We start from the raw sequence: 12,337 nt of genomic DNA, 5'->3' as shown, positions 1-12,337 counted from the left end.
TTTTTTTTTTTTTTTTTTTTTTTTTTTTTGAGACAGGGTTTTTCTGTGTAGCCCTGGCTGTCCTGGCACTCACTCTGTAGTCCAGGCTGGCCTCAAACTCACAGAGATCCGCTTGCCTCTGCCTCCTAAGTGCTAGGATTAAAGGCATGCACCACCACCACCTCGCTATTTTTTTAACTTTTAAAGTTTGATTTTCTGTGTATGGGTGTTTCGCCGGCATGTGTGTCTGTGCACCGTGTGCATGAGTGCCCTCACAGGTCAGAAGAAAGGATTTGATCCCCTAGAACTGGTGTTAGAGTTGTGAGCTGACAACCGAGCCCAATGTTCTTCACCCCAGCCGTCTCAGCCTCCTCCCCGTTCTTTGACAGGGTCTTGGTTGTATCTGGGCTCATAGGCATGTCCCACCACCCCTGGTGACAAATGGGTCTTTAAACTTGAATAAGAACGTAAGATTTCACTTTACTACATTGCCTATTTGTTTTTTTGAGAGGCTTACGTAGCCTGAATTAGTCTCAGATTCACTATTTGAGGCTGGCCCTTGGCTCCTGCAGCTCTAGTCTAATAGCTGGTTCTCCATCCTCAGCCCTGGCTCCTGCCTTCAATGTCCTCCAAACCCTAGTTCTTCCCCGGGCACAGCCATGGAAGTCTCAAGCGGCTCTGTCAGAAGCCATTCCTCTCCAACGCCAGAGCTTGGCAGTCCTTCCCAGGGCCAAGTTTTCCTCCTTAGCCAGGCAATGCCGTACTGTAGGGCATTTGCACCAGAGGTGGGTGTGGGATGGTGCTGAAGTTGGGCAAGACTGACTACTTTATCCATAGACTGTGAACTGAGGCAAGATAGTACCTTGCCCTTCAGCTACAGGACGTTCTGTTAGGGACTGTAAGTTCCGCCTGAAGGCCCGGGTATCTCCCCCTGGAGCAGGGGTGGGAGAGGATGGGGCGGGCAGTTTTCACTTGAGAGCCTCTCTCCACTGTGACTTCCTCCTTCTCCACCTGTGGCTGCTGAGCCCAAGTGAACACCTGACTAGGTCCAATCCAGGCTTTTGCTGAGGTAATTTAAGAAAAGATGGAGTCATTGGAGTTACACAGAATGGACAGAGAGTGATAGAGGGTGACAGGTGCCACGGAGCAACTGGCCCTTCTCGGTCTGGCTCTCATGCGTCCTGGTACCCAGAGCCCAACTGCTGAGACCAGACCCCAGGGCGGCTCAGTCAGAAAAGCGACTTGGTTTCTGGCGGCCTCTGTGTGTGTATGTCATTTTCGTGGTGATTCTAAATTTGGAAGGAATTCACATTAGAGGGGAGCTCTAAAGTGTGAGCAGGCACTGGAGACTCCTGCAGGCTCTGCCCCTGAACCCTGTGCTCTCAGGGTGCGCCCTTCGTTCTGTGGCCTGGATTCAGAACCGTCTGCATCTTCCCTAGGTGTGACCCAGGACCTCTGCCCAGATCCCAGACTGTACCCTTTGATGCAGGAGCTCGGGGCCATCCTGGCATTCTGACTGCTCCATGCTACTCCTCCCGGTTCCCAGGAGGGTCCTGCCCCCTGTGCAGTAAAAGAAACTCTTTGGTTTCTCCTTGTTCTTGTCCAAGGTTGCTCGAGTTGGGGCTTCTTGCTGCCTCCTTGGCTCCAGGCCTGGCTTCCCCTTCCCTTCTTCATGGTCCTGCCAGTTACACACCTGTGCCCACCTGCAGGCCTCCCTCTTGCCGTCTGTCAGTGTTCTTGTTTGGCGAGAAGGAAGAGGAGAGGCAGACCGCCAGAGTCTTCTCTGTCTCTCTCCTTATTCTTCCCTGCTTACCCCACAGCCTCTTTCTCCACATCCTTCAAACTTCCCTGGGCTTCCTCACCAGCCCTCGGCTGCCTTTCAGAGCGTGGTGACCGGCAGGGAAAGATGGAGGATGACACTTCACAGGGCTTTAGTTTGTGTCATTAGTGAACTTAGCCTTTCCCAGGGGGCCACTGTTTGCATTTCTCCTTTAGTAAACCACTTTTTGTGACCTTATTTGTTTATTGTGGTGAAGTCCATGATACATTACCTGCCTTGAAGTGTATGGCCGCTGCTGTTTGGATTCTGACCGTCCCAAAGGCCCACCTGTCGAAGGCTTGGCCCCCAGCCTGGGATGCTGTTAGCAGGTGAGGCCTCATAGGAAGGATTTAGGTCATTAGGGAGTGTGCCCTAGAATTGGGACAATGACCCCCTACTGTAGAATATTAGTTTAAGGTGGGTTACTTTTGTTTACACTCTGGAATATTTGTTTAATGATGCAAAGATGTGTTAGATGAAGTGAAATTCCCCTGTAGTCAGGAGGTTGGGTCAGCAGCTAGCTGACAGGAGGTGGTAGGAAGGGGCCAGGCGGAGAAGGGTTTTAAGGAGGCTCGAGGAGAAGCAGGAGGGCTTCTGGAGAGACACCAGCAGAGAGGAGGTACACTTCCTGCTGTCCAGACTCCGAGGAGCAAACGTCCACCTCAACTCTTCGTGTCTTGAGTTCTTTAGAGGGACAGAGATTTAGTTATGATCCCTTTGTAGCTTTGAAAGAGTAGGTTCGTGAGGGGACGGAATTCCCTCAGTGGCGGCTCTTGCAGCATAACCGCTGCTGGGACAGCCATGAAGACAACAACCCCCTGAGCCTTCCCCTCTCGTTTCTTGGATTCCCTGAGGTGACCGGACCTTCTCCACCACATGCTCCCTCTGAGGGTGCGCTATGGGTCCAAAAGCTATAGGTACAAGTGACTGTGACCTGAAACCTCTGAAACCGTAAGAAAAACAATCAACCTTTGTTCTCTATAAGCTGGTCATCTCAGGAACTTTGTCCGGATGATAGAAAGTTCTGTGACTGAAAGAACACGTACGTGGTCATGGTTCCATCACCGCCTGCACCTCCAAAGCCTTTCACTTCCTTCTCAAACTTAGCCACACCCAATAATGCCCGCCCAATGCTTACTCCCCACTTCATCCATGAAGCTGACCACTCTAGGAACTTCACGCATGAAGAATTACATAGAATTTTTCCTTTAGAGCTGTCAGACAGGCGCGGGTTGCTTCCCCACTGTGTGGTTTTGGGGATTAGACTCAGGGTTGGTGGCAAAGGCAGACGTCCTGCTGAGCTGTCACCATGGCCCAGCATTGGCTGTTTTGAGGTTGGCTTGCTTCAGGGTTCGCCCACATTTCGGGGTGTCCCCAACACGTGCCTACCTTTGAAAGCCGATTAGCATCTCCCTGTGTCAGGATGGAGTTTTGCTTATCCGTTCTACCCATCCACAGGCACCGAGCTGGCCCACTTTTTCTTGGAGCCTAATGTGCTCTGTCACTTTATGAAGTCTCCATGAGTTAAGGGCACCACCTCCTCGTCAGCATGTGGAGCCTGGCAATGGAGTGGATGTTCTTATCTCCTATTGAGTAGAAAGACATCGTCAGGAAGCAAAACCTCAGGGCTGTATGCCTAGGAACTAGGATCCATGCTCATTCTGAGCCTCTTTAATCCAGTTCCGGAGAACACATCACTGATGGATAACGACACGGCTCTCCCCCTGTATGTACCATGTATAGCCCAGTCCCTGCTGCCTTTGTATAAACTCCCAGGGTAGATGAGGCAGTGTTGTTATTTTACCTGCCTGCAAGCGGAGGCTGTAGGGGTCCCGTCCTGGACCAAGGCCTCCAGCTGGTAAGAGAGAGAGCGTTGTGTGCATTCGTCATTATACCTCAGGGGCCCTTCTGGTTTATATTCAATCCAGCCGGAGCACTGACTGCCTAAGGTGCTGCCAAAGTTGCCCCAGGCTGAGCCCCCCCCCCCCCCGCAGCTCACCTGACTTCAGGGTGTGAAGAGCAGCTGACAGTATTCTCCACAGAGCATCTTGGCTCTCCTGACCACAACCCTGCTCTAGCCCACATGGGGGACGCTTGCATTTGTCCTCCTTGGGAGCAAATGTGGCCACAGCCCGCTGAGGTGACTGCAGCTGTTTTCCTAAATCCCTTGGGCGCCGTTGGCTGCTATTCTGAGGCCCAGCTGCCTTTGGAGTCCTGCTTCACACCCTGATCTATGGGTTCCATGGGGTGGGGGAAAGGTGGAAATAACTCTGTGGTCAGCTCCCAAAATGGACCCTGAGCCAAGTGTGGGGACTCGGTCTCTCACGTCCCTCACATCCTGACGTGTCTGGACAGGATCTGTCTCCCTTCCTGCTCTGGACCTGGCCTAGCACTTACAACATGGAGTTGCTGGGTGGGGGTGGGGCCTGTTCTTCAGCCTCCCTTCTCTTCCCACCTCTTTGAAACCTCTGGTTTGTTGTTATGTAGGCTTGGTAGACGTGTGGGCGTCACTGCGAAAAAACAAGGAAGTCTCAACACTTGCTAATGTTGGTTGGACAGAGAATTCACGTGTGAGTTTGTGTGTGAAAAACTGTTTATGTGTGAGTGTGTGTGATGTGGGGGGGGGGTGTCAAATCGAGTCATGGGAACAAATGTTCAAATTGGAACCTTTTTCTCTCCAAAGTGACTCTCCCAGACAGGGAGTTCGAGCTGAAGTTGGAGGGAAAACGTGGCTTGTAGAACAGTGGGGCCTGTGTGCGTGTCCACAGGGCCGGGCTCATGCTCACAGTGGGGCCTGTGTGTATGCGTGTCCACAGGGCCAGGCTCATGCTCACAGTTGGGCCTGCATGCATGTCCACAGGGCCAGGCTCGTGTTCACAGTTGGGCCTGTGTGTGTGCATGTCCACAGGGCCGGGCTCATGTTCACAGTTGGGCCTGTGTGTGTGCGTGTCCACAGGGCTGGGCTTATGTTCACAGTTGGGTCTGTGTGTGTGTCCACAGGGCCGGGCTCATGCTCACAGTTGGACTTGTGTGTGTGCGTGTCCACAGGGCTGGGCTCATGCTCACATTTGGGCTGTGTATGTGTCCACAGGGCTGGGTTCATGCTCACAGTTGGCCTGTGTGCGTGTGTGTCCACAGGACTGGGCTCATGCTCATGCGCACAGCCCCTTGGCTGGGATATACCAAGTGTGGCTGCTTCCCTTCCAGCTGAGGGGACAGTTTCTGTGGATTTAGGATGCCTCAGAGCCAAGGTTGAGTAGAGGCACAGACGATCGGCAGGGAATGTCTGCGGAAATGGTGCACAAGTGGGGGAAGAGTGGGCTACCCCATGCTCAGGGTGGGCCACCCCATGCTCGGCGTGGGCCACCCCATGCTCGGCGTGGGCCACCCCATGCTCAGGGTGGGCCACCCCATGCTCGGCGTGGGCCACCCCATGCTCGGCGTGGGCCACCCCATGCTCGGCGTGGGCCACCCCATGACTAACGCTCCGTACCCATCTCCCACTGTGCCTGGCTCTGCGGCCCAGCTAGGCTGGCCGCATTCTATCAGCTGTTTCACTAGCAGCTTCCCCTTCCACTTGCAGAGCTGGCCCTGTTTTCTCCAAGGATGAGACTAATCTTTCCTTTTACCAGTTCTACATCTTTGGAGAAGCTAATGCCTAGAGGAGACTCCTCCCTTACTCCTGCATTCATAGGGACCAAGGTCCTTAGTCACCAATGACAAAGCCCACCACAGACATGGAGACAAGGACGAGGAGTCAGTGGAGATAAACAAGCGTAATGTGTTCCTGTCTGGCTGGTGACCTGGTGTCGGGAGTGGTTGGGTTTAGTGCTGACTGTAGGCACTTGGGGGAGGAGAGTAGGCGGGGCTGCCATGAGGGTGCCTCGTGAGGCAGGGGCACAGCACTTACCTGGGGAGAGTCAACTTGGGCAAGCCGAGGGCCTTCCTTAATCTTGTGCTTGGAGTAAAGGCTCAGGGAGGGAAGCAGTGGGCATGGGAGGTGTGTAGTGTGGAGAAGTGGTACACATGGCTGACACCCATTCTTCTGTAGTTATTTATCTTGGGAGCCATTTGTCTCATGTCCTGTGTCCACGAGGCTTAAGAGGGGAGCACACGTAATGGGGTCACTGTTAGCCAGGCTGCAAAAAGGACCACGTGCTAAAAATTTAAGAATGAGTGTCCTGGGTCAGTCTCTGGGATGTTCCACAGGACATGGTCCTTGGCCTCAAGAAGGCAATGTCCCCATAGAGAAGGCAAACTCTGTTCACTCGACGTCAGGAGGGCCATAAGAGCCATGACAGAGTGGCATATGTTTGGAGGGGGCCTAAAGGGCCCTTCAATGGTGGACAGCTATCTTAGGAGGGAGATGCCGTGGGGGACGGGCCGTGGCTGCTGGTGACAACACCAGATGTGTGCTCGCAGGGGCCGCTCTCCCTTGAGTCCAGCCCCATGCCCTGCTCTAGGAGCTGTGCCCCCAAGCGACTCAATAACAGGAGCCCCCTCTCTTTCTCTCTGTAGCCTTCAATTCCCCAGGTCCCAAACTACAGGCTGTCCATGACGATTCCAGACTGGCTCCAGGCCATCCAGAATTACATGAAGACACTACAGTATCCTTTCAGCCAGGGGCTGAGCACCCTGGACAAGGGATGGGCATGGTGATCGCAAGCTCAGTGGCATGTCTGTCACCAGCTGGTTTGCCAGAGCTCTGGTAGGCTGGAAGATGTTGGACCCTTGGGAGAGAGCTTGCAGCACTCAGGCTAGCAGAGTACGTCATGCAGTGACCAGAATGACCAGGGCTTGTCCCTCAAACAGCAGTAAGGTTGATCCACGGTGAGCTCGTGACTTCTCCTTTTCTGCTTCCCTGCCTTTTCCTCTGCCTTCCCTGGCACCCCCTCTTCTTTCCATTCCTTCTGTTTTTTCCACTTCTTGATTGTCTTTGTTCCTTTCTTTTCCTATCTTTCCTTCTCCTTTTCCCCCCAGAAATGACAGGATTAAAGGGTAGATCACTGACTTACTTTTAAACTAAAAAGCAACTACTAGTCTCAAGTATTTTACATTGATATGGATTTTTGCATGTCGATACAAATTTAATGATCGCTTCTAGTATTTTATTAGGCTCAGGAGTCTGATGGGGAGCCGGCTTCAGTGTGCTTTTCAGGAGGTGGTACTTCTGGTTGACTCTGCAGAGAGGCCCCTGGCATGTCAGCTTGCTTTCTGCTGGCTCCTCCCCAACCCTGAGGCTGAGAGGACTTGAGGAAGCAGGAAGCCTCTGCCATAGGAGAGAATGATGGTACCTCTCCTGAAGGGATCAGACACCCATACCTTCCAGGGATGCAGTACACCCCAATAGATTACTTGATTAGCATCTCAGTTTCCGCTTCATAGGTCATCGCCTTCCTATGCGGCACCTTTCTCATGGAGTCCTGACTCCTCCTCAGGAGACTGTGGCTCCCTCCAGAGAGAGACTGGCAGCCCCAGACCCTACCAAGGTTATTGGGGATTTCTGCTGACCTCCAAACTAAGACCCTACATGGATTGTCGGTGGTGGTTGAGGGGCATGGACTCAGGCCCGAAGAGCTGTCCTTTTTCAGTGGTCACTTACTTCATCACCGAACGCTCCAGGTGACCTGAAGTTACAGCAGCTCTCGCTTCTATCTAGGACGAGGCCTTCCCAAGGAGGATGAGCCTGGCTGAGCTGCATCACGAGGGACAAATTTGCATGTGTTTTGCATATCATTTTCTCCCACTGATAGAAAAGTTGTCACACATACCTGGCTTCATCCTCATCATTGCTCTTGAAGGGTCCTCTTTTTGCTTTTCCTCTGACCCATTAATGATGGCCATTATCCAAGATTACTGACCACAGAGTAGACAGTGGAAAGTACAAGGGAGAATAGGGGACCAGGTCATCAGGCCTTTGGGGCCATGATCCAGGGAGGAAGAATAGAAACCCTCTATTTCTGACCTGGTGTCTAGTTCCTTGGGTGCCTGACTGTGTAGCTGGAGTCTTTTCTGCCCCACCTGCCAGTCCTACAGCCACTTATAAAATACTCATTCAGAGGCTTAATATTAATTATAATTGTTTGGCCGATGGCTTGGCTTTTTTGTTTTGTTTTGTGCAGTTTTTATTTTCATGTATAGGGTTTTTTTAATTAATTTATTTATTTATTAAAGATTTCTGTCTCTTCCCCACCGCTGCCTCCCCTTTCCCTCCCCCTCCCCCAATCAACTCCCCCTCCCTCGTCAGCCCAAGATGGCTCGGCTTATTACTGGCTAGTTCTTACGTTTAAATTAACCCACTTGTTAATTTAAACAATATATATATATATATATATCTCACCACGTGACCCGTGGCTTACCAGCAATGCATCTCACTCCTCCAGTGTCTGCTGGTGTCTCTCTCCTTCTTTCTCCCTGTGTCTCTGGTTGGATTTCCCGCCCAGCTACATTCTGCCCTGCCATAGGCTAAAGCACCTTTGTTCTTCAACCAATAAAAGCAACACATATTCACAGAGTACAGAAGGACATCCCACACCATGACTGCTTGACCTCGACACAGGTGGCAGGATCTGGGGACTGCCTAGGGCCATATACCTGTAGGTGGATTTTTCTGTCCTGCCAGCCAGCTCCCAAATAATGACGTGGAGACTTCTTATTCATTATGAAAGCTTGGCCAAGAGTTTAAGTCTGTTTCTAACTAGCTCTTATAACTTAAATTAACTGATTTTTATTTACTTTCTGCCTTGTGGCTATATTAGCTATATTCTGTACTGCCTATCCTGCTTCCTCTGAATCCTGGTGTCTACTTGCCACGCCACCCTTCTCCCCTGTGCTCTCTCTGCCCCCAAAGTTCTGCCTAACTATTGGTCATTTAGCTTTTTATTAAACCAATCACAGTGAAATATCTTCGCACAGTGTAAAGGAATATTCCACAACACATACCTAACTATACATGTGCTCGGATGACAATGGTGTTTTGATGGACCCAGCCCTGCCTTCTCCTGGAACAGTGAGTGGCTGTGCTGGCCTTTGTGTGTATTTGGAAAGGGAGCCCGTCGCTTTGCGAGACACGGGAAGCCTGCCCAGGAGCTCTATGCAAAGGCACAGGAAAGGCTAGAGAGAAACTTCCAGAAGCTCAGCTACCAACCACAAGGAACTTAGAGAAGATGGCCATACAATTTCCTATTACTTAATTATGGATTAATCTTACTTTTTAAAACTGAATTCTACTTTAAATGTACTGGGAACATTTGTTTGAGTACTGTTTGAGCAAAATCTTTGATAGAGTAAAAAAGTACCACTTCACAATAAGAGCCCCTTGTTTTTTCTTTTACCCCTAAGAATTTTTAATATCTTATTTTAGAAATGCCAGGCCAGCCTATACTGTCATGAACATGGCCCAGGTCAGCCGCTCCTAAGGTGCACTAGTTCATATCACCCCTGGTCCTGACAGTGTTGTTTCCAATCCTGTAGACAGAAGTTTCTGTCCTGCCCCGTCCCACAGCCATTCAGTCACAAATAAACACACAGGGGCTTATATTAATTATAAACTGTTTTGCCTGTTGCTCAGGCTTATTAATAACTAGCTGTGACAGCTTAAATTAACCCATAATTCGTATCTATGTTTAGCCCTGTGACTTGGTGCCTTTCCTCAGTAAGGCATTCTTATCTTGCTCCTTTGCGTCTGGCTAACGAATGCATCTCTGCCTTTCCTCTTCCCAGAATTCTCGTAGTCTGGTCACCATGCCTGTACTTCCTGCCTGCCTATTGGCCAGTCTGTTTTATTAAACCAACACGAGTGACAAATCTTTACAATGTACAAGAACATGATCCCATAGCACAATCCAGCAGTCAGAAGTGGGGCAGGAAGTCATGAGCTATGGTCTACGACTGAATTCTCCTTTTGAGCCAAAGGCTCTTTATCTGTGCCCTTCGTCTGGGCAGTGTGAGGTGGGCCCACCCTCCAAGCCGCTTGCGTCACTGGGACACATAGTGAGTGAGTCCTACACAGCCCACTGGATACGGCAGCTCTGGGAGAGCAAAGTCGCTCTTCGTCTGCATCCCCCCAGAACACAGTTTACAAACAGGTTTTTTTGTTTGAAGCAAATGAGTAAAACATATAAATTAAGTTAAACTAAAAAAAAAATAAATTCAAAATTGTGTCTCAGAAAGCATGACATGAGGGGGTATTTGGTGGTGCATGTTTGCTAGCTCCAGAGAACTGGGCAGTCAGTCAGAATCAGGTTGTGGAAAGTAGTTGCCATCTGATTAGATTAGTGGTGTCAAGTGTTGGTGTGAAATAAGTGATGTGTTCTTAAGTTCTTTGTGCTGTTGAAAAGTCTTGCTGCCATCCATCCACTCTTCCATCTTTTCTTCCATACACTGATACATCAGTCATCCCATACATACATATGTAAACCATATATACATCCTTGTATCCACCTATCCACTCATCCACCCACCCACCCATCCACCCACCCATCCACCCACCCATCATCCACCCATCCATCCCCCCATCCATCCACCCATCATCCCCCCATCCATCCACCCATCATCCACCCATCCATCCACCCATCCATCCACCCATCCATCCACCCATCATCCACCTATCCATCCACCCATCATCCACCCATCATCCATCCATCCATCCACCCATCATCCACCCATCCATCCACCCATCATCCATCCATCCATCCACCCATCCATCCACCCATCCATCCACCCATCCATCCACCCATCATCCACCCATCCATCCCCCCATCCATCCACCCATCATCCATCCACCCATCATCCACCCATCCATCCACCCATTATCCACCCATCATCCACCCACCCACCCATCCATCCACCCATCATCCACCCATCCATACACCCATCATCCATCCATCTTTCCACTCATTCTCCCATCCACCTCCCTATACACCGGTTTACCTTACTTCCATCATCCACCTGTCCATCTGTCCATCCATTGTCCTCTTCTTCTATCCATCTCACCTTCCATTTGTCCTTCTGTGCATCTACTTTCTCTTTCCTTTCTGTCTTTTCACTTGTTTATCCACTGAGCTGCTCACTCATCAATCAGTTCATTTACTTATTCCCATTTAATAACGTTTGCTAAACCTGTGTATGCTGAGCTTCTTCTAGGCTTTATGGGTGATCCAAAGATAATAAAAGAATGATCCCAACTCTCAAGGGCTTCTAGTCTAGCATATGATTTAGACATGTGGTCAAGTAACTGGGACACAGGGCAGACTAAAATGAGGTACTATCAAAAGTGCATCTAGGCTCAGTTAGAAATTAGATTTTTGGCTGGAGAGATGGTCAGCGGTTAAGAGCACTGGCTTCTCTTCCAGAGGGTCCTGAGTCCAATTCCTAGCAACCACATGGTGGCTCACAGCCATCTGTAGTAGGATCTGATGCCCTCTTCTGGCATAAAGTCATACATGCAGATAGAGTACTCATATACATAAAATAAATAAATAAATAAAATCTTTCAAATAAAAGGGGAAGAAGAAAAGGAGAAGAAATTAGGTTTCCAGGGCTACGTGGTGAGGAGTCACCAGGCTGTTGGTCCCCTGGCCACTGGCTAGAAAAGCGACTTCTCCCTTATCCCCTTGAGAAATGGGAGTCAGTGTGGCTCTCCGCTGGGTGACCAGGGCTTCGGAACGTTCGTCACTTTGCCTTTACATGTTTCGCACAGATACAATCACACAGGGACCCAGTTCTTTGAAATCAGGAAAATGAGACCTCTGAGCGGGTAAGTGCTGCGTTCTCTCCTGTGGGAGAGCCACCAGCGCCCTCTCCCAAACTCTGTCCAGTCTCCTAGGACCCTGGATTCTTCTAGTCTGCAGGGGGTGGAGGTGGAGGTGCCCCAGGGCCAGACTGTGGGTGGAGCTGAGGACTAGCCGCTCTTGGCGGCTAAATTGGGTGATCAGGACTGACTCTCGGGCCAGGTGTGCTACCCACATCTTTAATCCCAGCACGTGGAAGGCAAGTGGATCTCTGGGTTTGAGACTGGCCTGGGCATACCAAGTTCTGGGCCAGCAGGGCTACATAGTGAGACCCTAACTCAAAAAACACAGACGAGACTCACTTTCAGGATGGCATAGGCCTGAAAACTCACTCAGGAGGCTTGTCTTACTTGTCCTTTAAGGCCCCGCCTCCAGACTGGGAGGATGTTGTGAGATATAACACGGCCCTCTCTGAGGTAACTGGGAGGAGCCTGTGGACTTGAGGATCTTAGTTCTGTCAAGTGCACGTGTGTTTAGGGGTCATCCCGGGGAATTGAGTTGTTCCTTTTCTATTTAAATTTCTGCATGGTGCCTAGTGAGGAGACAGGCATACTGACAGACTGATGAACTGACGGACCATCACTGCATAAATGCCTAAGTCCTGAGATCTTCTGTTGTGTTCTGTCCCACAGGTTAATGGAAACGGCGAAAGAGATGACCCGAGAATCCTTGCCTATCAAATGCCTTGAGGCAGTCATTCTGGGCATGTATCCTTTAAGCTTTGTGTGGTACCTCTGTGACCCTGTTC

General features: G+C 50.4%; 1 protein-coding gene across 6 annotated transcripts in view; it reads left to right on the top strand.

The window, feature by feature from the left end:
* Nucleotides 1-12,337, top strand: part of Vash2 (vasohibin 2) — a 33,660-nt gene that overhangs the window by 3,182 nt on the left and 18,141 nt on the right. For all 6 annotated transcript variants that reach the window (XR_007592864.1, XM_050148175.1, XM_050148174.1 and 3 more), the window contains exons 3-5: nt 6,317-6,405; nt 11,499-11,555; nt 12,222-12,296. Coding sequence is in view for 5 of the 6 variants with exons in the window: in XM_050148175.1 (XP_050004132.1) it covers nt 6,317-6,405; nt 11,499-11,555; nt 12,222-12,296 (221 nt within the window). In the remaining variant the exon portion in view is untranslated. The remainder of the gene's footprint in view (nt 1-6,316; nt 6,406-11,498; nt 11,556-12,221; nt 12,297-12,337) is intronic.

Source organism: Alexandromys fortis, unplaced genomic scaffold, assembly GCF_014885135.2.
Source record: "Alexandromys fortis isolate MF-2015 unplaced genomic scaffold, M_Fortis_MF-2015_v1.1 scaffold_62, whole genome shotgun sequence".
In the NCBI taxonomy this organism is placed as follows: domain Eukaryota; kingdom Metazoa; phylum Chordata; class Mammalia; order Rodentia; family Cricetidae; genus Alexandromys; species Alexandromys fortis.
Note: the sequence above shows the minus strand (reverse complement) of the source record. Positions and strands in the feature narration are given on the sequence as shown.